General features: G+C 51.2%; 1 protein-coding gene across 1 annotated transcript; it reads right to left on the bottom strand.

Moving 5' to 3' along the window:
* Positions 1 to 332: 332 nt before the first annotated feature.
* Positions 333 to 23,972, bottom strand: LOC147096857 (tyrosine-protein kinase receptor UFO-like). Its single transcript, XM_085973545.1, has 5 exons — positions 23,838 to 23,972; positions 21,287 to 21,396; positions 14,477 to 14,636; positions 13,092 to 13,228; positions 333 to 7,598 (listed from the first exon to the last, which is right to left on the bottom strand). Exons 1-5 carry the CDS (start codon positions 23,895 to 23,897, stop codon positions 7,178 to 7,180), a joined length of 888 nt encoding a protein of 295 aa, XP_085829671.1. The 5' UTR covers positions 23,898 to 23,972; the 3' UTR covers positions 333 to 7,177.
* Positions 23,973 to 27,926: the final 3,954 nt, after the last annotated feature.

The raw sequence follows: 27,926 nt of genomic DNA, 5'->3' as shown, positions 1-27,926 counted from the left end.
GGCAAAAGAACCAGAGGGAGAGATGAGGAGAATATGTTTTACACAGCGAGTTTTTGTGATCTGGAATGCGCTGCCTGAAAGGGCGGTGGAAGCAGATTCAATAGTAACTTTCAAGAGGGAATTGGTTATATAGTTGAAAAGGAAAAAACTGCAGAGCTATGGGGAAACAGCAAGGGAGTGGGATTAATTGGACAGCTTTTTCAAAGAGCTGGCACAGGCATGATGGGCTGAATGGCCTCCTTCTGCGATGTATGATTCTACGATATGAATTGCAATGTCTGTCTTTTCAATTCAGGTGACAAGAGTTTGCACATCATGGACTGACTCTACAATCAGGCTTATAAACAGGATTTATTTTATAAACAGCACATACAACGACACTTAGCTAAGATGCATCTCAGCGGCATTGAGTGACTGGAATTAATTACAGTTTGTATCAAAGTATATACATTTATATTAAAAAAAACTTTATAAAACTTCTGTAAGAAAGTGACCTTCTGTAAAACTTAACCAATAATAAAAAAAAAAAGTTTCGCGTAGTTAACGGCAGGCCAGGCTGGTCGGTGGACGGGTGACGGGCGGGCACCCTGTGTGGATTTGGATTGGAGCCAGCTTACCCAAGGGTGGCACATCCACCAGGGCGCCCGCACCAGCCTAAACCCGACGCACACAAGCCCACTTCTCACGCCCCCGTCTCGGCACGATTTACACAAAGCAAATCGAGCTTCGTGTGAAGGTTGAGGTGACCATGAAAAGGGGAAATGAAAAGAACAGGCGGGGGGGGGGGGGGTGGTCAAAGGTACAAAAATAACAGGGAGACTGCCTGCGTGCGACGCCCAGCCTGGTTTATAACAAGGCGATTCTCAGAAAGGACAGAGTGAAACATAAATCAAAGCAAAAGCACTTGGCGCTCTCGGCCATTGAACGCACTCCCTCTGAACGGTGCCAGCCCATAATATTCAACAGGCGTGTGCCAGCAAAGTAGGAATTTCCCCATTACCAAGACTTGAGAGTGGAAATAACAAGCATTTCGTAAAATTGCCAAGAGTTGAGCGACATGTTAAAGGGCACTGCGCACTTTGAACCCGACCCTCAACTCCGTTCAAGGTCTCAAGTTGCTCCCAATCGTAAAAAATCATTTTTTTTAAGGTCAAGTTTTTTTGCTGATCAAGGTGAGGGGTGTTGGTCCAGGGGAACAGCATGCTTTCCCATTTCCAGCACCCACTGTCAGCGTCAAGCACTCCCAGGTCAGGTATTCTTCTTCTTCTTCTTAGGCAGTCCCTCGGAACCGAGGATGACTTGCTTCCACATTAAAAAATGAGTTCTTGGGTGACTGATGAGTCCAATGCGGGACCTACAGTCTCTGTCACAAGTGGGGCAGACGGTGGTTGAAGGGGCGGGTGGGTGTGGGGTGCTTGGGTTGACGTGCGCTCCTTGCGCTGCCTGCGCTTGGCTTCCGCTTGCTCCCGGCGGAGAGACTCGAGGTGTTCGGCACCTTCCCGGATGCTTCTCCTCTACTTTGTGTGGTCTTGGGCCAGGGATTCCTAGGTGTCGGTGGGGATGTTACACTTTTTCCAAGGAGGTCAGGTATAACCGCAGTTCGATGCTGAATAAAGCTCCCTCCACTCTGGCTCGCCAAGGTGTCTTAGCCTTGTCCTCAAAGCAGCACAGCGTCCACTACTGCGCAGGTGTGGCATTTTCCCACTCCCACTGACTGACATGACCAGTTAGTGACTGAATTAGGGGCTATCAGCAATGTTCCTTTAAGCTACACAACTGCGCAACCGACTCTTAAATGCAGAAACCGCGCATGAGAGGATTTTTGAATGGGCCTCGCGGCCCCCCCCCCCCCACAAAAGAATTAGAGGGAACATTGGGTATCCCCACCGAGAATTGGGTCACCAGATAAAACCATTGGAAGTCAATGAATGTCTGATGGAAAACAACCTTTCCACATTTCTACAGCGGCCAGGTCGCTAGCTTGTGCCTTTTTACAGTGGGGGGTGCGGCGGGGGGGGGTGGTAATTCTGCAACTACTGGGAGCACCTCGGGAAAAAAAGTACTGGGGCATTAAAAAACAAAAGTTTCTTTCAATGCTCTCTCGTATATTAGTTGTAAAAATGTTGGGGATGGGGTAGAAAAGGTTGTTTGGCTGACAGTCAAGAATCGTCCAATCGGGTAACGAAGAGTCTGCTCGCTTTCCGATTGGCCGTGGGAAGGCGGGGCGCCGCCAGGTTGGGCATGTCAGGTGAGCAATGGGAGGGGAGCGTGGGGGAAGCGGGGCAGTGTGGAAGGAGGAGGACATATGATGAAACCGCCAGGAATACATCCAGCCAGAGATGGCAAGACTGCCTCAACCCCTGGAGTTGCTAACTATTCACCTCAATGGACGGGAGACTCACAGGCTGGGCCTGCGCGGTGTCCCGATACGCTCTCCGGCAGCGCTCAAGGGGAACTGCCTCTGGTATAGCTGCTTGAACCAAAGGCCTCGCTTCAAAGGAATTAACACAGAGGGCGAATCGAGCCATCGGAAACACGTTTTTAACTGCTGCGAGCTCGTGAATTGCCATGGCAACATGGTGCTCTTGCATCTTTCTTGTTGATCCGCTCATTCAAACTAGTGCAAACTTCCTACTCCATCCCCTGTGTGGGGTGGTAAGGGAGTGTTTACCCATCCCACAAGCAGGTTTCCCTTCCCTGAAGGGCATTAGTGAACCAGTTGGGTTTTTAACAATAAGCCGGCAGACTTCATGGTCATTTTCTCTTTCTGGAGTCAGTCCACATATTACCGGATTCATTGGGCTGGATTTTATCAATGGGGACGTGATGGAGGCAGGACTCCCACTTTTTGGGTTGTAGTCCCGCCTCCACCGACTTTTGGCCAACCCACGCTATTTTCCCTTGATTGACCTTGTTAAGCCCGCCCAGCGGGCTCAGCAGGCCAATTAAGGGACACCCGGTTACTGGTGACGTCAGCGATTGACATTTCATCTGTCAAGAGCTTTTGACAGATGAAAAATCAGCGCTTGACAGCTCTGTGAAGCCAAACACTGACAATCTGTCTTCTAACTTGAGTCCTTCTACTCAGACTCAGTTAGAGATCTCTCCAGACCAGAAAGCAGAGGCTGCAGCTTTTGACAGTTCAGCGGCCATTCTGCTTTCTGTGCCGGTGAACTGAGGGACTCCCGAGAACTGAAGGAAGGAAGCCTGCAGGAGAAAGTAAAGGTAAGTAAAACTTATTAAAACACTTGACACTTGCCTCACACACTTACCTCTGCACACATGCGCCCATCACTCACCTGAACACCGGACATCTCGACCCCTCCAACCCCTTCAGACCGACGGTCCGCCTCGCTAACTTGGCGTGGTTCGGAGCCGTCGGGAATCCCACACTTCAGGGCTAAAAATAGGGATTAGGCAAAAAACTGCCTGTTAACTACCTGTTAACAGGCAGTTAATTGGCACAATCCCCTTCCCGCCTCGGGGAGGCGGCTCCCAGCACAGGTCAGGTACCCGCCTCCTTGGAAATGGTCACGGAGGCGGGTTAGGGGCGGGATGGGTTCCTGCCCCCCCCCATTATGCAATTTTCCCACCGTTCCCGCCTCCAAACCCGCCTCCACGGGGCTTGGAAATTCGAGCCCATTGAATCCAAGATCACAACTGGCTGCGGGGAGGGGATTAAAATTCTCCGGTTTGCTCCACCAGTGCCGTCAACACTACTGTAGCTGCTTGAACATCCTGTCCAATGTGTATGACAGGAAGCAGTCACGGTGCTAATAGGACCCATAACCACTACAAGCTCCCAATGATGATAATGGAGATGATCTGAGCCCCAACCCTTCCGACATTCAAGCTGACGTACACACGCAAATGGTTACTGCTGTCCTTTACATTTCAAGCCAAGTAGGGTTCCCGTGAGAGCTAACTATTTACAATGGCAATTAATCTTGGGATTTATCCACAATCATTAACAGCACAGAATTATTTGAGGTCGTTTTTTTACAATGAGGATGAAGGTTTTTCCAACGCGGTGATGGGTGTCAAAACATTGTAATATTGGCTTCAGCCCATCCATTTGGGATCATGGACTATTCTGCTGGCCAATTCCTCAACTCACGTCACGACTCCTGGAGGCCCGGCCTTTGTTTGGGTCGCCTAGCATTAGGAGTGGCCAGTGATTCCTGAATGTTGATGGCTGCGGATCTATCCCAGAATGCTTTGAGGCGGCGCTGGTGGCGGGCGGCCATGTAAGCATGCAGGTGCAGCAGGCGGTTAAGAAGGCAAATGGCATGTTGGCCTTCATAGCGAGAGGATTCGAGTACAGGAGCAAGGATGTCTTGCTGCAGTTGTATAAGGCCTTGGTGAGACTGCAACTTGAGTATTGTGTGCAGTTTTGGTCGCCTTATCTAAGGAAGGATGTTCTTGCCATGGAGGGAGTGCAGCGAAGATTCACCAGGCTGATACCTGGGATGGCAGGAATGACATACGAGGAGAGATTGAGTCGATTGGGCTTATACTCGCTGGAGTTTAGAAGAATGAGAGGGGATCTCATTGAAACTTATAAAATTCTAACAGGACTAGACAGACTAGATGCAGGAAGGATGTTCCCGATGGCGGGGGACTCCAGAACCAGGGGTCACATTCTAAGGATAAGGGGTAAGCCATTTAGGCCAGAGATGAGGAGAAATTTCTTCACCCAGAGAGTGGTGAACCTGTGGAATTCTCTACCACACAAGGCAGTTGAGGCCAATTCATTAAATATATTCAAGAAGGAGTTGGATATATTTCTTAAGGCTAAAGGGATCAAGGGATAATGGGGAGAAGGCAGGGACAGGGTACTGAGTTTGGATGATCAGCCATGATCGCATTGAATGGCGGAGCAGGCTCGAGGGGCCGAATGGCCTACTCCTGCTCCTATCTTCTATGTTTCTATGTTTCTCTTGCGTGCCGTTTATTCCCGCATAGACCCTTGACCTCCGTACAGCCGGTGCAAGGAGTCGTCAAGGTGACTACTCGAGGGCAAAAAATGTTCATGAAGGGGGGCAATTCATGTGCCAAAATCAACGATAGCAAATACGTAAATCATTCACAAAAATTCAGCCTCTGATTGGTTGATTACTCCTGCTTGGATATAATTGTAGAGCACAGGTATCCCAGAGTCCTTCAGTGCAGCATTAACCTGACACAAAGCTAGTAGTTGAAGACAAGGTCCGACGTCACAGCTGCCCCCTTAGTGAGTGATGGCTCTACCAATTTCCGTTCATGCTAGGAGTTGCCAGAGGATGTTTGTACCTTGTGTTCACAAAATATTGTAAACAATTCTATTCAAATGTTCTGCACTCGTTAAGACACAAGGCCCAAGGTGCTTTGCCCTCGACGGGCGACAGGTTTGGACTAGATGGCTCGAACAGTTCTTTACGTGGAGAAGCCCCTTTGAAAGTAGCTGTCGTTGGTGTCCAAAGCTCAACGCTTCACTGCAACCTTTGGGACAGACCCTAAAGGTCAGAACTAGACAGGCACCCCCGAGCAGCAGTATCTTCATTACCAACCGGATGGTAGTGCCGTGAAGCAAAGCTGCCAAACCGTTGCCCAGTCAACTTGCCATCCAGGCTACTAGTCACCTGCCTATAAAAGGGCCACACCTTCTCAAACCTGAGATAGCATGAACAATCGCAAAGGCGCCAACTGTGCAGAAAGCTAACTAACATTGAAGAAGTATCTGCTGGTTAAAGACACGATAGAAAGTCTCGACTCACCACACAGCTGTTAGCCGTGCAGAACGGCCAACTAGCTGGGAGAGGGTCACACTAATCTTTGACATTGGCTTATTGTACCAGAACTTAACACCAGAAGCAAAGTGTCTAGTTATTCAACCTGTGGCCCGACACTGGTGCTAGAGTGTGCATTTAGGGTCCCTTCCCAACCCGTGCGGTGAGTCTAAAGTGTGGCGTGCTGAACAGGGCTAGGAATTACAGTGTCTAAACCTTTGCTGGCCCTGGAAAATGTCCCAAAAGTGCTGACTCAACATCGTAAGTTCATCAAGTTGTCTATTCGTACATCGTGATGCCTGAGAAAGTGCCTCCCATTAAAGGAACGGCCTTGTTTAACCACGTCCCAGTTATGCGGTGGGGGATATCTGTATTTAGATTTGTTGGCTAGTGAAAGCGATAGGTGGAATAAGGTCAATGATGGCTTCATAAGTCCACCGGTTCACTTGGCTCACTGTGTCAATGGTAACTAGGGTCGCAGTCAAACACATCTCGTGTGGACTACGATTCACCTACGGATTATAACAAACTGGATGGGGAGGGACGGGAATGAACTTGTAAATTAATTTACTTTCGGAATGCCTGAGCTGCAGGCACTCTAATTTCTCCGCACTTCCGTTCAATAGTTTCTTCCCTGACGTTCCATTTCTACCTTATAAATATTTCAGAAAAATACTTTTTTTGAAGTGAACTTCTCGTCTGTAATGTGTTCCGCTGTCTAGAATTGTTTTCATGCCAAGTCCCCAAATAGTTCAGATTCAGATTCCCTCTCATTGCTGTACAGGAAAATGTTTAAAAAAATTAGGGCCAGAGGTCATACAGCTTAATTGGAGCCTACATCCCCCCCGAACTCATGACCTCTTGACCTTTCACCTCTGGTGCTTTGTTTCCTGCAGGAAGCTGGGTTAACGTGTGCACATCCCAGCACGGTTAGCTTCACAATGGCTACCTTCCCGAAGACCCCTGACAGAACCTGAATGTCAAGAAGCATTTAGGACCCATTCCCAATTCCTGCTGGACTGAGGCATAAACTGCGATATAAATTATAGGCCGCGTTCGCCTTTAGCTCTTGTCTTACGAGGGATGGAAAGTGTTTTATGAGGGGTGAAAAGTGGCAGGCATAAGATAAGCAAGAGAGATTTCAAAATTCATGGAAGGCGAGTGATTGGCACCCAAGACAGCAGGGTTGGGGAATGATTAAATTGGTCAGCTGTCTGCACTTTATGGTCCCAATTCTTGACATCCTTTTGCCGAGAGACTGTTCTTGTGTCCTTACGGTCAAAGTGACGCCGTACATTCTTGCAATATAAACACGCCTTGCAGTCAGCCTTTGTTTGGAGATCGACCGAGTGATTGTTCGAGGCAGGGCGCCTGTAAACACGAGGAGCAGAAAGTGCGGGCGGCTTCTCTCATTTATATTCCCTCCCGCACATTTCTTCCAGCGGCAGGTTCTCGGCCGCTGAACACAGCGGTGGGTGGCTGCTCGAAGGCGCCGCCGCCGTGAGCCGGGCGGTCTCGTGAGGTGGGCACAGGACGTAGCGATTGACTGCGTCTGACTGGTGGACGTCTGCCGATGTCACCGCGGCCGCCTTGGAGAACTGGGAGCACGAATCCTTCAGACACTCCTCGAGGTCTCCGCCTCCGACTGCTCCCTGCTCGCAGCGATTGTCCGACCTCCGGCAAGTGTCCTCCATGTTGACGTAGAGGATCTCCTCCGGGTCCGAAGAGGGCGGCAGGTCTTCGAGAATCTTCTCCAGCTGACAGCAGATTATCTCAAAGGTCGGCCGTTCTCTAGGATTCAACTGCCAGCAATAATACATCAGCTCATACCTGGCAAAAAGAAATTAGAAGTAACTGGAGGATCTCTTTGTGCATTAAACTCTTTACAAACCAATCATACAATCAAAGAATTCTCCAGCACTGAAGGAGGCCATTCGGCCCATCGTGCCCGAAAGAACTATCCAGTTAAGAACTATCCCGTTAAGAACTATCCACTTAAGAACTATCCCGTTAAGAACTATCCCGTTAAGAGCTATCCCGTTAAGAACCATCCACTTAAGAACTATCCCGTTAAGAACTATCCCGTTAAGAACTATCCCGTTAAGAACCATCCGCTTAAGAACAATTCCGTTAAGAACTATCCACTTAAGAACTATCCCATTAAGAACTATCCACTTAAGAACTATCCACTTAAGAACTATCCACTTAAGAACTATCCCGTTAAGAACCATCCACTTAAGAACTATCCCGTTAAGAACTATCCCGTTAAGAACTATCCACTTAAGAACTATCCCGTTAAGAACTATCCACTTAAGAGCTATCCCGTTAAGAACTATCCCGTTAAGAACTATCCCGTTAAGAACCATCCACTTAAGAACTATCCCGTTAAGAACTATCCCGTTAAGAACTATCCCGTTAAGAACCATCCACTTAAGAACTATCCCGTTAAGAACTATCCACTTAAGAACTATCCCATTAAGAACTATCCACTTAAGAACTATCCACTTAAGAACTATCCCGTTAAGAACCATCCACTTAAGAACTATCCCGTTAAGAACTATCCCGTTAAGAACCATCCAATTAAGAACTATCCCGTTAAGAACTATCCCGTTAAGAACTATCCACTTAAGAACTATCCCGTTAAGAACTATCCACTTAAGAGCTATCCCGTTAAGAACTATCCCGTTAAGAACTATCCCGTTAAGAACCATCCACTTAAGAACTATCCCGTTAAGAACTATCCCATTAAGAACTATCCCGTTAAGAACCATCCACTTAAGAACTATCCACTTAAGAACTATCCCGTTAAGAACTATCTACTTAAGAACTATCCCGTTAAGAACTATCCCGTTAAGAACCATCCAGTTAAGAACTATCCCGTTAAGAGCTATCCCGTTAAGAACCATCCACTTAAGAACTATCCCGTTAAGAACCATCCTCTTAAGAACTATCCCGTTAAGAACTATCCACTTAAGAACTATCCCATTAAGAACTATCCCGTTAAGAACTATCCACTTAAGAGCTATCCCGTTAAGAACTATCCCGTTAAGAACTATCCCGTTAAGAACCATCCACTTAAGAACTATCCCGTTAAGAACTATCCCGTTAAGAACTATCCCGTTAAGAACCATCCACTTAAGAACTATCCACTTAAGAACTATCCCGTTAAGAACTATCCACTTAAGAACTATCCCGTTAAGAACTATCCCGTTAAGAACCATCCAGTTAAGAACTATCCCGTTAAGAGCTATCCCGTTAAGAACCATCCACTTAAGAACTATCCCGTTAAGAACCATCCGCTTAAGAACTATCCCGTTAAGAACTATCCACTTAAGAACTATCCCGTTAAGAACTATCCACTTAAGAACTATCCCGTTAAGAACTATCCCGTTAAGAGCTATCCCGTTAAGAACCATCCACTTAAGAACTATCCCGTTAAGAACCATCCGCTTAAGAACTATCCACTTAAGAACTATCCCGTTAAGAACCACCCACTTAAGAACTATCCCGTTAAGAACTATCCCGTTAAGAACTATCCCGTTAAGAACCATCCACTTAAGAACTATCCCGTTAAGAACTATCCACTTAAGAACTATCCCGTTAAGAACTATCCCGTTAAGAACCATCCACTTAAGAACTATCCCGTTAAGAACTATCCCGTTAAGAACTATCCCGTTAAGAACCATCCACTTAAGAACTATCCCGTTAAGAACTATCCCGTTAAGAACCATCCAGTTAAGAACTATCCAGTTAAGAACTATCCACTTAAGAACTATCCCGTTAAGAACTATCCACTTAAGAACTATCCACTTAAGAACTATCCCGTTAAGAACTATCCACTTAAGAACTATCCACTTAAGAACTATCCACTTAAGAACTATTCCGTTAAGAACTATCCACTTAAGAACTATCCACTTAAGAACTATCTCGTTAAGAACCATCCACTTAAGAACTATCCCATTAAGAACTATCCAGTCAAGAACTATCCCGTTAAGAACTATCCACTTAAGAACTATCCTGTTAAGAACTATCCCGTTAAGAACTATCCACTTAAGAACTATCCACTTAAGAACTATCCACTTAAGAACTATCCACTTAAGAACTATCCCGTTAAGAACTATCCACTTAAGAACTATCCCGTTAAGAACTATCCACTTAAGAACTATCCCGTTAAGAACTATCCACTTAAGAACTATCCACTTAAGAACTATCCCGTTAAGAACTATCCACTTAAGAACTATCCCGTTAAGAACTATCCACTTAAGAACTATCCCGTTAAGAACTACCCACTTAAGAACTATCCAGTTAAGAACCATCCACTTAAGAACCATCCACTTAAGAACTATCCCGTTAAGAACTATCCACTTAAGAACTATCCCGTTAAGAACTATCCACTTAAGAACCATCCACTTAAGAACCATCCACTTAAGAACTATCCCGTTAAGAACTACCCACTTAAGAACTATCCATTTAAGAACCATCCACTTAAGAACTATCCACTTAAGAACTATCCCGTTAAGAACCATCTACTTAAGAACCATCCACTTAAGAACTATCCATTTAAGAACCATCTACTTAAGAACTATCCACTTAAGAACTATCCAGTTAAGCAAAGCTTCGTTTTCAAAATTCTCATCCTTGTTTTCAAATCCCTCCATGACCTCGCCCCTCCCTATCTCTGTAATCTCCTCCAGCCCCACAACCCCCGAGATATCGGCGCTCCTCTAATTCTGCCCTCTTGAGCATCCCTGATTATAATTGCTCCACCATTGGCGGCCGTGCCTTCTGTTGCCTGGGCCCTAAGCTCTGGAATTCCCTGCTTAAACCTCTCCGCCTCGCTACCTCTCTTTCCTCCTTTAAGACGCTCCTTAAAACCTGCCTCTTTGACCAAGCTTGTGGCCCCCTGCCCTAATTTCTTTGTGGCCCGGTGTCGATTTTTTGTCTTATTGCACTCCTGTGAAGCGTCTTGGGACGTTTTACTACGTTAAAAGCGCCATATAAATGCAAGTTGTTGTTGTTGTTAATCACAATTCACCACTCTTCTAAATTTTTCTTTTTTCAAATATTCCCCTATTAAATGCATTAATACATTCCACTCTTACCATCCTTTTTAGTCCTCACAACCATCTGCAACAAGCATTTCTCCTGCCCTCCCGAGACTGAATTGGTAAAGTCGTCCTGATTAATCCCCCATCCAAAATAATATACCTGCTGCTTCATCACGTTCCCGAGCCGGTGCAATAGACCTCGTGCCCTCGTCAATACCCCATTCAGTCTGGTTGAGTGGAAGAGTCACTGACGGACTGGGTGGTGCAACATCACCCTCACTCAGGAACGTCCTTACTGGACTTCTTGCTGTTTCGTGTGACGGGAAAAGTTTATAACGGGATGTCTAACCTGGCTGTCCATCCGATGGCCTCCTGAGATGCCAAGTGGAGAAACGAGGTCCCTCCCGCAACAGATCTTAGCGGGCGGGTTGACGTGACGTGTTCCGTGGTCTGGGACTCATGGCCACAGTCACACTTCGGGTGGTCCCGCCTCTTGTGGGGCAGGAGGCCGCATCGTCCATGTCCTGTGCGGATTGGGTTGCGCGCTGTCGGCTGTCTTCGAGGGAGGTCGAAGCCAGGGACCTCTGCTGTTGGGTCAGCGATGAGGCGTTGGTCTTTATGTCACCGTGCGCCCCGCGATTCCGTCCCTCTGGACAGTGGGTCGATGCCAGCTGCATGAATACTGGCTGCCGTTTCCCCGAATGGCCGGCGCGATTTTAAGCGCTTTCGTGGTGGGATTAATGGACTGAGCGGTACAGAGTGACCCCCTCACTCAGGAGAGTCTCGTAAGAATGGCGAAAGCTCCACCTATTCAGTTTCTAGTCACTACCCCTGGTTCCAGAAGGAAAGTTATGGGGGATAATATTAACCCAGTTCACCGGGCGGGAATCCCACAGGTTCGGGAGAAACGCCGGTTTTAAACCCCGCCCAATATTGTTCCCCGTCGACTCCAATGAAGAGTAAAATCGGGCCTGGTATTAAACCGGCGTTGGCCCCGATCCCGTCAGCATCCCGACGGGTGGGGTTCGGTTAAAATGAATCCCATGATTTCTACACACTTTTGGGACTCTGTCAGGAAAAGTTAATCCAGTGAAGAATCCAATAAAACCTCGAGGAAACATTCATAAAATAGAATCATAGAAATTTACAGCACAGAAGGAGGCCATTCGGCCCATCATGCCCGAGCTCTCCAGCCTAATCCCACTTTCCAGCTCTTGGTCCGTAGCCCTGTAGGTTATGGCATTTCAAGTGCATATCCAAGTACTTTCTAAATGTGATGAGGGTTTCTGCCTCTTCCACCCTTTCAGGCAGTGAGTTCCAGACCCCCACCGCCCTCTGGGTGAAAAAAGTTCTCCTCAACTCCCCTCTAATCCTTCTACCAATGACAGGAAACTCTCGTTTAAACGGCACCTAAATATCCGGAATTCTCTATTAACCGGCAAAATTCTCACTCCGAAAACAACACCTCAATAACCGGCAATGTTGCCGAGTCCGAGTCTCCCGTGGTGGCCGAGTTAGTCAGTGGGGGTAGTTCTCCAAACTGCCACTACTCGGCTTCTTGGCGCTGTCGGGAGTCGGAACACCTCAATACCCCTGTAACAGGAGTCTGACTCTCCCGCGCTGCCGGGAGTCTCTTCTGAGCCGCCATTTTACAGGGGTACTGTGTGTCTCCCACGCTGCTGGTAGTCACTGCATTGCATTACCCTCAACTGGCAGTACTGTACTTAATCAAACATCTTCCACCATCCATTTAACACAACATTCTGTAGATGAGTACCCAATTACTGTATACTGCACATTTATTGATTTTTTTATTTTTCTTTGTTAAAAATAGCCTCGGTAGATAACCCTCTCCATCATCCGGAATTTTTGATTAACCGGCAACACGGCGGTCCCGTCGGTGCCGGATACCAAAGAGTTTCCTGCACTTTAAATCTATGCCCCCTGGTTACTGACCTCGCTGCTAAGGGAAATAGGTCCTTCCTATCCACTCTATCTAGGCCCCTCATAATTTTATACACCTCAATTAAGTCTCCCCTCAGCCTCCTCTGTTCCAAAGAGAACAACCCCAGCCGATCCAACCTTTCATAGCTTTCATCCTTTTCAGAAAAATGCTAATCCCAGAAATTAATCCCCCCCAAAGTTTAAAGAGCCACTTGATCGGCAAATTTAAACAAGAACACTTTAAAAAGGATTCGGCAAATCTTTCAATTTTAGTAAAAAGTACTTTTTCATCAATAATAATTTCAAATGGGAACACCCAGGAACTCCTTACAATGCATCCAGGCAGTCCGGGGGCTGCTTGAGTCTGTTGCCCTGCCGGAGATAGTCATAGATCTCGCTGTTTTCCACGCCAGGGTACGGAGTCTGACCGCGGGTCGCGATCTCCCACATGGTGACACCACAGGACCACTGAAAGCAGAGAGAAGAACAAATCACGCACTGCGCCGGCAAGCAACTCAGAGTTATACCCACTGCAGCAACTCGCCAAGGCTTCTTCGGCAGCACCTCCCAAACCCGCCACCTCCACCATCTAGAAGGACAAGGGGCAGCAGGCGCGCGGGAACACCGCCACCTCCAAGATTCTCCCTCTCTAAGTCGCACACCATCCTGACTTGGAAATATATCGGCCGTTCCTTCATCGTCGCTGGGTCAAAATCCTGGAACTTCCTCCCTGACAGTACTGTGGGAGCACCTTCACCACACGGGACTGCAGCGGTTCAAGAAGAAGGCTCACCACCACCTTCTCAAGGGGTGACTAGGAATGGGCAATAAATGCTCACATCCAGAGAGCAAATAGAAATAAAGTCTCTTCTGTCTCCCTTCACAATTGTGAACATCGCGTAATCGAATGAAAATACAGGAAACTTTCGATTAACTGGCCCCTAAATAACCGGAACACTCTATCCACCGGCAAAATTCAGGAGTCGGTTCAGGTAACTTTTTTTACCTTTATTACTTTTTTTACTCCATTTGTTGCTGTGCAAGGGTGTAGCTGAAGCTGTTGCTAAGCTACAGAGACGCTTGCAACTTGTGCCGATTGTTTTGAAGCTGTGGGTTTGTTGCTTTATACGGAGCTCTCAGCTCCATATCTTTTACTATAGCGTTCGGTTATCCGGAATTGTTGATGAACCGGCACCACGTCGGTCCGTCCGTGCCGGATACCAGAAAGTTTCCTGTAGCCCCAAGTGAGATTAGTTAACTCACCGCAGGCCATGGATGGAGCCTGGGGCTTTCTGTCTGATTGCACCCATTTACGGTCAAGTTATCGGGGAAGCTCAATAAGAAGTGCCTGAGGATGAGACAGTGTTATAAATCTCATCATCATAAAGAAACGACTCATGAAATAACACTGGACGGCCAGCTGGTGGTGCCGTCCAAGGAGTATAAATACTCGGGCGTGGGCCCAGCTTGCTCAGGGACATTTTGTAAGACAGGAACTAGTGAAGTACAACTAGACCTCCATGTTCTGAAACAAGTTGATTAAAGCCTTGCTTTATACTCGAACCAAGTGCGTAGTGAGTTTTATTACATCAAGGCTATTGTAGGGGCCTAGGCTGAAAGGTTCAGTTAAGAGGAATGGTCGGACCCCTCGTATTTCAGATTAAAGTTATGTGGGCCTCAAACCTGTACCAGGAGTTGGGACTGTAGATCACGTACCACATCGCTCTTGGTCGTGTAAACTCTGTCCGCCAGGCTTTCAATCGCAATCCACTTCACCGGCATTTTCGAGATCCGGCCTTGGCGGTAGTAATCGCCATTGTAGATTTTCTTGGACAGCCCGAAGTCAGCCACGCAGACATTCATGTTTTCATTCAACCTGTGATAAGAGAGAGCGAGATCGGTTTAAAGTACAGGAAACTCTCGATTTACCGGCACCTAAATAACCGGAAATCTCTGTTAACCGGCAAAATTCAGGAGTAGGTTCAGGTAAGTTTGACTTCATATTAGTGGCCGTTCCTGGATCTGTGGCCGTGTAACTGGGGTTCGTGCACTTGTTGCTAAGCAACAGGGGCGCTTGGTCTGTGGCCGGGGTTCCTGCACCTGTTGCTATGCAACAGGGGCGCTTGGTCTGTGGCCGGGGTTCCTGCACCTGTTGCTATGCAACAGGGATGCTTGGTCTGTGGCCGGGGTTCCTGCACCTGTTGCTATGCAACAGGGAAGCCTGGATTTGTTGCTGTGTACGGGGCTCTCGTACCTTTTACTATACCTCTCTGTAATCCGGACTTTTTGATAAACCGGCACCACGCCGGTCCCGTCGGTGCCGGGTAAAAAAGAGTTTCCTGTAATAGCAAACAGCTCAAATCTCATTCAACGCTTTCGCTTCACAAAGTTACAGCGATGCCAATGGCTGTGGCCCACCTCCAGCCTCTAGGTGGGCAATGAATCCTCCTCAACTCTGGCCAAGGGACGGGCCAGGATATAAGCAGGGCAAAGGGTAAAGGGCAAAGGTTGCTCCTGGCCGGCCTCCATTCTTCCACCCTCCATAAGCTGGAGCTCACCCAAAACTCTGCTGGCCGTGTCCTAACTCGCACCAAGTCCCGATCACCCACCTCCCCTGTGCTCACTGACCTGCACTGGCTCCCGGTCCGGCAACGCCTCTATTTTAAAATTCTCATCCTCATCTTCAAATCCCTCCGTGGCCTCGCCCCTCCCTATCTCTGTAATCTCCTCCAGCCCCACAACCCCCCCGAGATCTCCACACTCCTCTAATTCTGGCCTCTTGAACATCCCTAATTTTCACCGCCCCACCATTGGCGGCCGTGCCTTCAGCTGCCTAGGCCCTAAACTCTGGAAGTCCCTCCCCAAACCTCTCTGCCTCTCTACCTTTCTCTCTCCTCCTTTAAGACACTTGTTAAAGCCTGCCTGCTTGACCGAGTCACCTGCCCTAACATCTCCTTTAGAGGCTCGGTGTCAATTCTGTCTGTGAAGCTCCTTGGGCCATTTTGCTACGTTAAAGGCACTACAGGAAATGCTTTTTTATCCGTCACCGACGGGACCGGCGTGGTGCCGGTTGATCAAAAAGTCCGGATTACAGAGAGGTATACTTACCAAGGTACGAGAGCCCCGTACACGGCCACAGGTGCAGGAGCCCCAGTTACACGGCACTTGTGCAGGAACCCCGGTTACACGGCCACAGATCCAGGAACCCCGGTTACACGGCCACTAATATATAGTAAAACTTACCTGAACCTACTCCTGGATTTTGCCGGTTAAAAGAGACAGTTTCCTGTATATGAATGCAAGAAGTTGTTGTTGTGGCTGCAGTGAGTGATTTGTCCATTGGCAGGATAGGCGCACCAACGTCGGTGTTCTTGCTCAGGCCAACATCCCCAGCATCGAAGCTCTGACCACGCTCGATCAGCTCCGATGGACAGGTCACATTGTCCGCATGCCCGATACGAGACTCCCAAAACAAGCGCTCTACTCAGAGCTCCGGCACAGCAAGAGAGCCCCAGGTGGGCAGAGGAAACGCTTCAAGGACACCCTCAAAGCCTCCTTGAAAAAGTGCAACATCCCCACCGACACCTGGGAATCCCTGGGCCCAAGACCGCACAAAGTGGAGGAGAAGCATCCGGGAAGGCGCCGAACACCTCGAGTCTCTTCGCCGGGAGCAAGCGGAAGCCAAGCGCAGGCAGCGCAAGGAGCGCACGTCAACCCAAGCACCCCACCCACCCGCCCCTTCAACCACCATCTGCCCCACCTGTGACAGAGACTGTAGGTCCCGCATTGGACTCACCAGTCACCTGAGAACTCATTTTTAATGTGGAAGCAAGTCATCCTCAGTTCCGAGGGACTGCCTAAGATTGCTCAGAAGTTGCCGGCACCGTTCTCACTGCCTCTGGGATGTTAATAACGTTTCTTTTCATGCTCATCAAGGCTGTGTACCTGGGAGAGCTCCCAGGAGGCACGGCGATTTGTGTCCGCCAATCCCTCGGAAGGCCTGATGGGAAGTCTCACCAGCTGACGGCTGTGGGCGGATTCGGGCGGGGGGGGGGCGGCGGTGGGTGTCACTGAGCGTCGGCCGCCCCCAACATGTCAAAGATCCCGAAATTTTGGTCAGGTTCGGAATCTTCCTCCGGGGCGGCCGGGAGTTCCGCTCCGCTGGTGAGGGCATGGGACGCAGGGCTCAGTACCGGGTCCCTTGCTTTTTGTGGTATATATCAACAATCTAGACTTGAATATAGGGGGTATGGTTAAGAAGTTTGCAGATGATACTAAAATCGTCCGTGTGGTTGATACCGAAGAAGGAAACTGTAGACTGCAGGAAGATATCAATAAATTGGTCAGGTGGGCAGAACAGTGGCAAATGGAATTCAATCCGGAGAAATGTGAGGTAATGCATTTGGGGAGGGCCAACAAGGAAAGGGAATACACATTAAATGGTAGGAATAACAACAGAAAATGCTGGAAAAACTCAGCAAGTCAGGCAACATCCGTGGAGAGAAATTTGAGTTGACGTTTCGGGTTTGACCCTTCTTCAAAACTGGAGAGAAAAGGAACTAGATCGAAGGCAGGGCTGCGATCGGACAAAAGAATAAAAGAACCAAAAGAAGTAAAAGAGATTAGAAGCTAGACGAGATGGTAATAGGCTGTGATTAGGTGTAAAGTGTACTGGTAGGACACTGAGTAGTGTAGAGGAACAAAGGGACCTTGGAGTGCATGTCCACAGATCCCTGAAGGTAGCGGGCCAGGTAGATGAGGTGGTTAAGAAGGGATACGGAATGCTTGCCTTTATTAGCCGTGGCATAGAATACAAGAGCAGGGAGGTTATGCTTCAACTGTATAAAACACTGGTTAGGCCTCAGCTAGAGTACTGCGTGCAGTTCTGGTCACCACATTACAGGAAAGATGTGATTGCACTAGAGAGGGTACAGAGGAGATTTACAAGGATGTTGCCAGGAGTAGAGAATCTTAGCTATGAGGAGAGACTGGATCGGCTGGGTCTGTTTTCCTTGGAACAGAGGAGGCTGAGGGGAGACCTTATTGAGGTGTATAAAATTATGAGGGGCCTAGATAAAGTGGATAGAAAGGACCTATTTCCCTTAGCAGAGGGGTCAAAAATCAGGGGCACAGATTTAAAGTAATTGGTGGAAGGTTTAGAGGGGATTTGAGGGGAGATTTCTTCACCCAGAGGGTTGTGGGGGTCTGGAACTCACTGCCTGAAAGGGTGGTAGAGGCAGGAACCCTAACCACATTTAAACAGTACTTGGATGTGCACTTGGGATGCTCTAACCTGCAGGGCTACGGACCAAGTGCTGGGAAGTGGGATTAGGCTGGACAGCTCTTTGTCGGCCGGCGCGGACACGATGGGCCGAAATGGCCTCCTTCCGTGCTGTAACTTTCTCTGATTCTATGATTCCACAACACCCGGGATTCGGGCCCCGAGTTATTGAGAGCGGAATGTTGGAGAACGCGCGATCGCTCACCCCGATCAGGGCTCGGGTTCTGATGTTTGCTGACGTCAAATTGATCGAAAAGTTTTTGCTAAGACAGTCTCCTCGCCTTCAACAGTAGGTAGGAGGCCGGAGACTTTCGGGGGCAGGTTTCTGAGTATTCGCGGGAGTCGGAAATTCTCGCCCACGGCAAGCATATATCAGCGACTGAGACCAGGACATGTAGGAACAGGAAGAGGCCATTCAGCCCCTCGAGCCTGTCCTGCCATTCAATTAGATTATCCCTTATCTGTATCTTAACTCCATTTACCCGCCTTGGTTCCATATTCTTTAATACCCTTACCTAACAAACATCTATCAATCTCAGTTTTGAAATTTTCAATTGACCCCCCCCCACCGCCAGCCTCAACAGCTTTTTGGGGGAGAGAGTTCCAGATTCCCACCACCCTTTGTGTGAAGAAGTGCTTCCTGACATCACCCCTGAACAGCCTGGCTCTAATTTTAAGGTTCTGCCCCCTTTTCTGGACTCCCCCCACCAGAGGAAATAGTTTCTCTCTATCTCCCCTATCAACTCCTTTAATCATCTTAAACACCTCAATTAGATCCTCCCTGAATCTACTAGTCTCAAGAGAATACAAGCCCAGTCTAAGTAACTTAACCCTTCTAGCCCCGATATCAGGATATCACAGGGAGTGAGACCAGGGAATATCAGAATATCACAGGGAGTGAGACCAGGGTTTATCAGGATATCGTAGGGAGTGAGACCAGGATTTATCAGGATATCGTAGGGAGTGAGACCAGGATTTATCAGGATATCGCAGAGAGTGAGACCAGGATTTATCAGGATATCACAGGGAGTGAGACCAGGGAATATCAGAATATCACAGGGAGTGAGACCAGGGTTTATCAGGATATCACAGGGAGTGAGACCAGGGTTTATCAAGATATCGTAGGGAGTGAGACCAGGATTTATCAGGATATCGCAGAGAGTGAGACCAGGGTTTATCAGGATATCACAGGGAGTGAGACCAGGGTTTATCAGGATATCACAGGGAGTGAGACCAGGGTTTATCAGGATATCATAGGGAGTGAGACCAGGATTTATCAGGATATCGCAGAGAGTGAGATCAGGGTTTATCAGGATATCACAGGGAGTGAGACCAGGGTTTATCAGGATATCACAGGGAGTGAGACCAGGGTTTATCAGCATATCGTAGGGAGTGAGACCAGGATTTATCAGGATATCGCAGAGAGTGAGACCAGGGTTTATCAGGATATCACAGGGAGTGAGACCAGGATTTATCAGGATATCGCAGAGAGTGAGACCAGGGTTTATCAGGATATCACAGGGAGTGAGACCAGGGTTTATCAGGATATCACAGGGAGTGAGACCAGGGTTTATCAGGATATCGTAGGGAGTGAGAGCAGGATTTATCAGGATATCGCAGGGAGTGAGACCAGGATTTATCAGGATATCACAGGGAGTGAGACCAGGGAATATCAGGATATCACAGGGAGTGAGACCAGTGTTTATCAGGATATCGCAGGGAGTGAGACCAGGATTTATCAGGATATCACAGGGAGTGAGACCAGGATTTATCAGGATATCACAGGGAGTGAGACCAGGATTTATCAGGGTCTTACTGGGAGTGAGACCAGGGAATATCAGGATATCATATCAAGAGGTGACCCTCTTTGTGTCTGATTTACATTTTAGACCTTCCAAGCACTGCTCACAAGACCCAGACTGTCCGGTCTATAAGCTGACAGTTAGCCACCTGACCCGATCGGGGAGTTCGGAGCTCAGGGTCTGATGTCTCAATCTCAGTGATTGAATCCACACACAACAGCCTGCTCTTGCTCCTGCCTTCGTTGCTTTAGCGGGAGTCAGATTCACAAATCCCATAAGCACAAGCAGTGTGGGATCTCCGTGCGTTGACCCTGTGAGTCACAGCGAGCAGCCAGGGCCCAGGTTCGAACCCGGGCTGAGTTAGCTGGCCCGAGCTGGTGCAGTATTGGGAGTGTTACAATTCCCTTCAAAGCTCCTGGGTTACCGAGGGGAAAATCAGCCCTGGTTCCCAATCCGGTCACTATTACGAGATTAATGTGTGGACATGGCCGGGCTGGATTTTGCCAGCTGAGACGAGTTGGGGGCGGGACTGCTGCCTTCTGGGTTCTAGACCCGCCCCCAGCGACGTCTGACCAACCCACGCTATTTTCCCTTGATTGGCCTTGTTAAGCCCGCCCACCGGCCAATTAAGGGAAAGCCGGCGACAGATGACGTCAGCGTATGACACTTCATCTGTCGACAAATATTTGACAGATGACTTGTCAGCGTTTGACAGTTTTGAGAATCTGTCACTCAAACACTGACAATCTCTGTTCTAAGGTGAGCCCTTGCACAAAGGCTCACCAAGACCTCTCTCCTCAGCAGAAATCAGATGGCTGCTGAATCTGAGAGTGCAGCAGCCATTCTGTCATCTCTGCCGTTGAGATGAGGCACCTCCGGATCCTCAACGGTTGAAGCCTGCAGGAAGAAGCAAAGGTAAGGAAACTTTTTCCAACACTTTAAACTCACCTCTCATACTTACCTCTCCACACTTGCACCCATCACTCACCTCTACAGCTGACATTTCGACCCCTCTCACCCCCGCAGACCCACTGCTCGCTTCGTTGACCCTGGCGAGGTTCGCAGCCGTCGGGAAGCCCGCACTTGCAGGGGTAAAATGGGGAAAAGCCTCAAAACCGCCTGTTAACTACCTGTTCTAATTTCCTTCCCACCTCGAGGAGACGGGTCCCTGCGCGAGTCGGGGATCCGCCTCCCGGGAAGGTGGCACGGAGGCGGGTTGGGAGCGGGCTCGGTAAACGCTCCCAGTTTCTGCCATTTTCCCGGCAGTCCTGCCTCCAAACCCGCCTCCCCGGGGCTGGGAAAATTCCCCCCCGGAGTGTCAGAAACAGGCACTCCCGCAGTCAAATAGTCTGTCAGTGCTGATGAGGCCCACACATAAAGAATGACTAGCTGGGTGAGACAGCGGTGGAGAGGGGAAAGCTGGGAAGATCCCACTGGACTCACATGCAGTTGCGAGCAGCCAGGTCCCTGTGGATGAAGCCCTTGTTGCTGAGATACTCCATCCCTCGCGCAATGTCAGTCATGAACTTTACCAGAGTCTGCATCGGGAGGTACTGCAAAACAAAAGGGATCATCAGCATCGCACAGAGACAGCAGCATCAGAGAGAGAGAGAGAGAGAGAGAGATCAGCATCGCACAGAGAGAGAGAAAGAGAGAGATCAGCATCACACAGAGAGCTCAGGACGTCCCAAAGCGCTTTACAGCCAATGGAGTATTTTGGAAGTGCAGTCACTGTTGTAATGTAGGAAACATTGCAGCCAATTTGCGCATGGCAAGATCCCACAAACAGCAATGTGATAATGGCCAGATCATCTGTTTCCGTGATGTTGATTGAGGGATCAATATTGGCCCCAGGACACAGGGGAGAACTCCCCTGCTCTTCTTCGAAATAGTGGCCATGAGATCTTTTACATCCACCTGAGAGGGCAGTCGGGGCCTCAGTTTAACGTCTCATCCGAAAGGCGGCACCTCCGACAGTGCAGCGCTCCCTCAGTACTGCACTGGGAGCGTCAGCCTAGATTTTGTGCTCAAGTCTCTGGAGTGGGGCTCGAACCCTCAACCTTCTTGACTCAGAGGCAGAGAGTGCCACCCACTGAGCTCTCCCTGATTCCTACACACTCTTAATGATCTCACAGGGTGCGGCGGTGGGGCGGGGCGGGGTGGTGGTGTTGGTGGACCAGACATAACTTAAAGTTAAAATGGATGAGGAGACTGAGGGAACTTTGGCTGTTTGATGCAGGGACTGTGACTGGGCAGCTTCATCCTTGAGGAGAGCAGATCAGCCACCAGGTGGCACTCCTGCCCGCCAGCTCTGGGCACAGCCTGACACTGCTTCCTATAAATAACACGGGAACCTGGGAGCATGGCACGAGGGCGGTGCCTCATTGCAACCCTGTTTGTGTAAATTATGACTGTTCCTTCTGCCACCATCCCCCCTACGGTATCTCCGTTACACCGTGCGTTCGCTAAATGAACCCGATTCACAGCAATCCCGATTTCCTGACAACTAAAATGAATCAGCTGATGCGCTCCCATCAAAGGAGACCCAGGGAGCAGATATTTTACCCCAGGCAGAGCAAGACTGCTCGTGTCTGCCCTCTGGTGGCCCATTGCACAGCTGCCTCAGCAGCTTCCGAGGACCAGGTGGCTCCGATTCTCACGAAGAAAGACATGCAGCATTTCTGCAGCATCTTTTCACAGCCTCAGGACGTCCCAAAGCGCTTTACAGCCAATCAAGCATTTTTCAGGCGTAGGAAATGTGGCAGCCAATTTGTGCACAGCAAGCTCCCACAAACCCTTCATCGTCGCTGGGTCAAAATCCTGGAAGTCCCTACCTTAACAGCACTGTGTGTGGGAGTACCTTCACCACACGGACTGCAGCGGTTCAAGAAGGCGGCTCACCACCACCTTCTCGAGGGCAACTAGGGACGGGCAATAAATGCTGGCCTTGCCAGCGACGCCCACATCCCATGAATGAATTTTAAAAAACAGTAATGTGATAATCTGTTTTAGTGATGTTGATTGAGGGATAAATATTGGTCAGGACACCGGGGAGAACTCCCCTGCTCTTCTTCAAAGCAGTGCCGCGGGATCTTTTACATCCACCTGAGAGAGCAGACGGGGCCTCGGTTTAGAAACATAGAAGATAGGAGCAGGAGTAGGCCATTCGGCCCCTCAAGCCTGCTCCGCCATTCAATGAGATCATGGCTGATCATCCAAATTCAGTACCCTGTCCCTGCCTTCTCCCCATATCCCTTGATCCCTTTAGCCTTAAGAAATATATCCAACTCCTTCTTGAATATATTTAATGAATTGGCCTCAACTGCCTTCTGTGGTAGAGAATTCCACAGGTTCACCACTCTCTGGGTGAAGAAATTCCTCCTCATCTCTGTCCTAAATGGCTTACCCCTTATCCTTAGACTGTGACCCCTGGTTCTGGACTCCCCGGCCATCGGGAACATCCTTCCTGTATCTAGTCTGTCTAGTCCTGTTAGAATTTTATAAGTTTCAATGAGATCCCCTCTCATTCTTCTAAACTCCAGTGAGTATAAGCCCAATCGACCCAATCTCTCCTCATACGTCATTCCTGCCATCCCAGGTATCAGTCTGGTGAATCTTCGCTGCACTCTCTCCATGGCAAGAACATCCTTCCTCGGAAAATGTCTTATCCGAAAGACAGCACCTCCGACAGTGCAGCACTCCCTCAGCACTGCACTGGGAGTGTCAGCCTGGATTTTTGTGCTCAAGTCTCTGTAGTGGGTCTCGAACCCACAACCTTCTGACTCCGAGGCGAGAGTGCCAGCCACTGAGCCACGGCCGACTCGAAGAAGCCGTGAGGAGAGAGCGTGACTGGAATGAGTGCCGTGACTGAGCAGGTAGGGTCGTGGCGCCCTTGGCCAACCCCAGCAGAGTCGGATGGTCATTTAATGGAACCCGTGGGCCCGCTGCAGCCTCCACCCTCCCCCCACTTCCTGTGATCGAGGCGGGAGCTTACCACAGGGCTCTCCCCGAGACGGGAGTACAGCAGGAAGCTGTGGAGGTCTCCGTGCTTCATGAACGGGAGGATGACGACGGGCGAGGGGAAGCCTTCGTTCTCGTGATTCTGCAGACAAACCCCTGCATTCAGAAACAACAGAAGAATTTTAAAAACAGCTCTTCGGTGACATGACCTCGAAGTGCGGGGGGCGGGCGGGGTGGGGGGGGCGGTGCGCCCTATTGCCCTCAGTGCCGCCAGGCGAGGGAGAGGGAGGAGCGGGCTGGGGGGTCACCCGTTTTGCCCATTGTACCTCCCGTTTCCCCCTCCCCGCTGGTATAAAGTATGGCCATTGGCGAAGAGTAGGACTGGTCCCGACTGCGATTCCCATCACAGAACGCCCCGTGATAGGTGAGGGAAGTCAGTGGGTCACCAACAGCGCCCGCTGTTTAATCATAGAATAACACAGCGCAGAGGGGGGCCATTCGGCCTATCGTGCCAGTGCTGGCTCATTGGAAGAGTTACCAATTAGTCCCACTCCATCATAATCGGACACGTTGGAGGCAATGTTCCCTTTAATATTTTTGGGTGCGTGGCCCCTTTAAGGGGCTGCGCGGCCCATTCAAAATGCCGCGCATGCACAGTTTCCCCCATTTAAAAGCCGGCGAGCCGGCTGCGCAGGAGCTCCAGGCAGCCGCGCAGCCGCGCAGCTTAGGGGAACATGGATTGCAGGGTCTCACTCGAATGCAATCGATTTTAAGCACAAACTCAGAGGGACGCTCAGTCACAAACATAAGGCAACGTGTTGGTAAAATCAACGATGCTTTATTACTTCGACCAATTATTCGATAAACAGTTAGCAACAATACAACTTTAAAAGGAGAGTCAGTGTAATGCCCAAGGGTTGATCGGACATGTTTTATTACAGCAAAATCCCTGGGGACAGGGAGGCAGACAGGAACTGTGCAAATACTGGGGGAGGTTCCGAGATTGCGTTTCCGGTGGGGAGACTCGCTCATGGGCAGAAGCAAATCAGCAAATTGCAGGCTCGCCTGCGGGTGAACTTGAGAAACCTGCAGAGGTGCCCTGCGGTGGTGCCCTGTGGTGCTGCCATGCAATGGTGTCATGCGGTGGTGCCCTGCAGTGATGCCATGCGATGGTGTCATGCAATGGTGTCATGCGATGGTGTCATGCGATGGTGTCATGCAGTGGTGCCCTGCAAGGGTGCCATGCAATGGTGTCATGCGGTGATGCCATGCGATGGTGCCATGCGATGGTGTCATGCGATGGTGTCATGCGGTGATGCCATGCGATGGTGTCATGCAATGGTGTCATGCGATGGTGTCATGCGGTGATGCCATGTGATGGTGTCATGCGATGGTGCCATGCGATGGTGTCATGCGATGGTGTCCTGTTGTGGTGCCATGCAATGGTGTCATGCGGTGGTGCCATGCGATGGTACCATGCGGTGGTGCCTGCGGTGTTGCCCTGCAGTGGTGCCCTGCGATGGTGCCCTGTGGTGGTGCCCTGCAGTGATGCCCTGCGGTGGTGCCCTGCAGTGTTGCCCTGTGGTGGTGCCCTGCAGTGATGCCCTGCGATGGTGCCCTGCGATGATGCCCTGCGATGGTGCCATGCGGTGGTGCGCTGCGGGCGGGCGCTGCGGGGGTGCCGACTCTGTTGTGCGGCTCGGACGACTCGGGCAATATCTGACCAGCTCTCACCTGGTAGCCAGGCTGTACGATTTGGGGAGGACTGTCTCACCATCAATAGATCCCCTCCCTTCCCCCTTCTCCTAGAATTTCCTCAGAAAGAAGGATAACGTTAAAATACTATTTAAAAATACAGTATTTTGTTGATCCAGTTAGTGCTGATGACATAACCAGGTCGCTATTGCGGAGGTGTCTCGCAGTTTGACAGCAGCAGATATACGAGTGTTATGGGTGTCTGTTCCCAGCTCTCTCACACTGCCGGGCTCAGTAAACATGCGGAGCCGGTGAAGTCATCACTGGTTTGCTTATTTGTTCCTACAAAAGTGTTGACTTTACCAGCGTCATGCCCCTCCCTCCACCCCTCCCCTTGCTAAGGTTCCACGGACACTGGTTTTCTGAAGGGGCTTTATCCCACTCGAGTGGCCATTATTCACGGCCATGAGCGTTGCCACGCTATTTGACTGCAGAGGGCATCGCGCCCACGTTTGATTCCCCCTCACCTGACATCCGCACGCATGCAATTCCCAGCAGGGGGCGCTGGATAGCAATTCCACCATCGCCCCCAGAAAAGGAGGCTCGACAGCAAAGTTCTTGTGAACTTTCTGTTCTGTCCAAGAATGGGAAGGGGGGGCTGGGGGAGCAGGGGGAGTGGGGCCGGTGGTGAGGGAGGGGGGAGCGGGAGAGTGGAGGGGAGTGGGGGGTGTGGAGGGGAGCAGAGGGAGAGTGGGAGTGGGGGAGGGGAGCGGGGGAGAGTGGGAGTGGGGGAGGGGAGTGGGGAGAGTGGGAGTGGGGGAGTGAGAGTGGGGGAGGGGAGTGGGGGAGGGGAGTGGGAGAGTGGGAGTGGGGGAGGGGAGTGGGGGAGGGGAGTGGGGGAGTGAGAGTGGGGGAGGGGAGTGGGGGAGTGGGAGTGGGGAGGGGAGTGGGAGTGGGGGAGGGGAGTGGGGGAGTGGGAGTGGGGGAGGGGAGTGGGGGAGGGGAGTGGGGGAGTGGGAGTGGGGGAGGGGAGTGGGGGAGGGGAGTGGGAGTGGGGGAGGGGAGTGGGGGAGTGGGAGTGGGGGAGGGGAGTGGGGGAGGGGAGTGGGGGAGTGGGAGTGGGGGAGGGGAGTGGGGGAGGGGAGTGGGGGCGAGGAGTGGGGGAGGGGAGTGGGGGAGTGGGAGTGGGGGAGGGGAGTGGGGGAGGGGAGTGGGGGAGGGGAGTGGGGGAGGGGAGTGGGGGAGTGGGAGTGGGGGAGGGGAGTGGGGGAGGGGGAGTGGGGGAGGGGGAGTGGAGTGGGGGAGGGGAGTGGGGGAGAGGGAGCGGGGGAGGGGAGTGGGGGAGGGGTGTGTGGGGGAGGGGAGTGTGGGGGAGGGGAGCGGGGGAGGGGAGCGGGAGTGGGGGAGGGGAGTGGGGGAGGGGAGTGGGGGAGGGGAGTGGGGGAGAGGGAGTGGGGGAGGGGAGTGGGGGAGGGGAGTGGGAGCGGGGGAGGGGAGCGGGAGTGGGAGTGGGGGAGGGGAGTGGGGGAGGGGAGTGGGGGAGAGGGAGTGGGGAGGGGAGCGGGGGAGGGGAGTGGGGTAGGGGAGTGGGGGAGGGGAGCGGGAGTGGGGGAGGGGAGTGGGGGAGGGGAGTGGGGGAGGGGAGCGGGGGAGAGGGAGCGGGGGAGGGGAGCGGGAGTGGGAGTGGGGGAGGGGAGTGGGGGAGGGGAGTGGGAGCGGGGGAGGGGAGTGGGGGAGAGGGAGTGGGGGAGGGGAGTGGGGGAGGGGAGCGGGGGAGAGGGAGCGGGGGAGGGGAGTGGGGAGGGGAGTGGGAGTGGGGGAGGGGAGTGGGGGAGGGGAGTGGGGGAGTGGGAGCGGGGGAGGGGAGCGGGAGTGGGAGTGGGGGAGGGGAGCGGGAGTGGGAGTGGAGGAGGGAATTGGGGGAGGGGAGCGGGAGTGGGAGTGGGGGAGGGGGAGAGGGAGTGGGGGAGGGGAGCGGGAGTGGGAGTGGGGGAGGGGAGCGGGGGAGGGGAGTGGGGGAGGGGAGCGGGGGAGAGTGGGAGTGGGGGAGGGGAGTGGGGGAGGGAGCGGGGGAGGGGAGCGGGGGAGTGGGAGAGGGAGTGGGGGAGGGGGAGCGGGAGTGGGGGAGGGGAGTGGGGGAGGGGGAGCGGGGGAGAGGGAGCGGGGGGAGAGGGAGCGGGGGAGGGGAGCGGGAGTGGGAGTGGGGGAGGGGAGCGGGAGTGGGAGTGGGGGAGGGGAGCGGGAGTGGGAGTGGGGGAGGGGAGTGGGGGAGGGGAGCGGGAGTGGGAGTGGGGGAGGGGAGCGGGGGAGAGGGAGTGGGGGAGGGGAGCGGGAGTGGGAGTGGGGAGCGGGGGAGAGGGAGTGAGGGAGGGGAGCGGGAGTGGGAGTGGGGGAGGGGAGCGGGGGAGGGGAGTGGGGGAGGGGAGTG

This window comes from Somniosus microcephalus, chromosome 34 (genome assembly GCF_052327205.1).
Source record: "Somniosus microcephalus isolate GS21.2 chromosome 34, FLI_Smic_1.0, whole genome shotgun sequence".
NCBI lineage: Eukaryota > Metazoa > Chordata > Chondrichthyes > Squaliformes > Somniosidae > Somniosus > Somniosus microcephalus.
The sequence above is the reverse complement of the archived record's forward strand: the minus strand, read 5'-3'. Positions and strand labels throughout refer to the sequence as shown.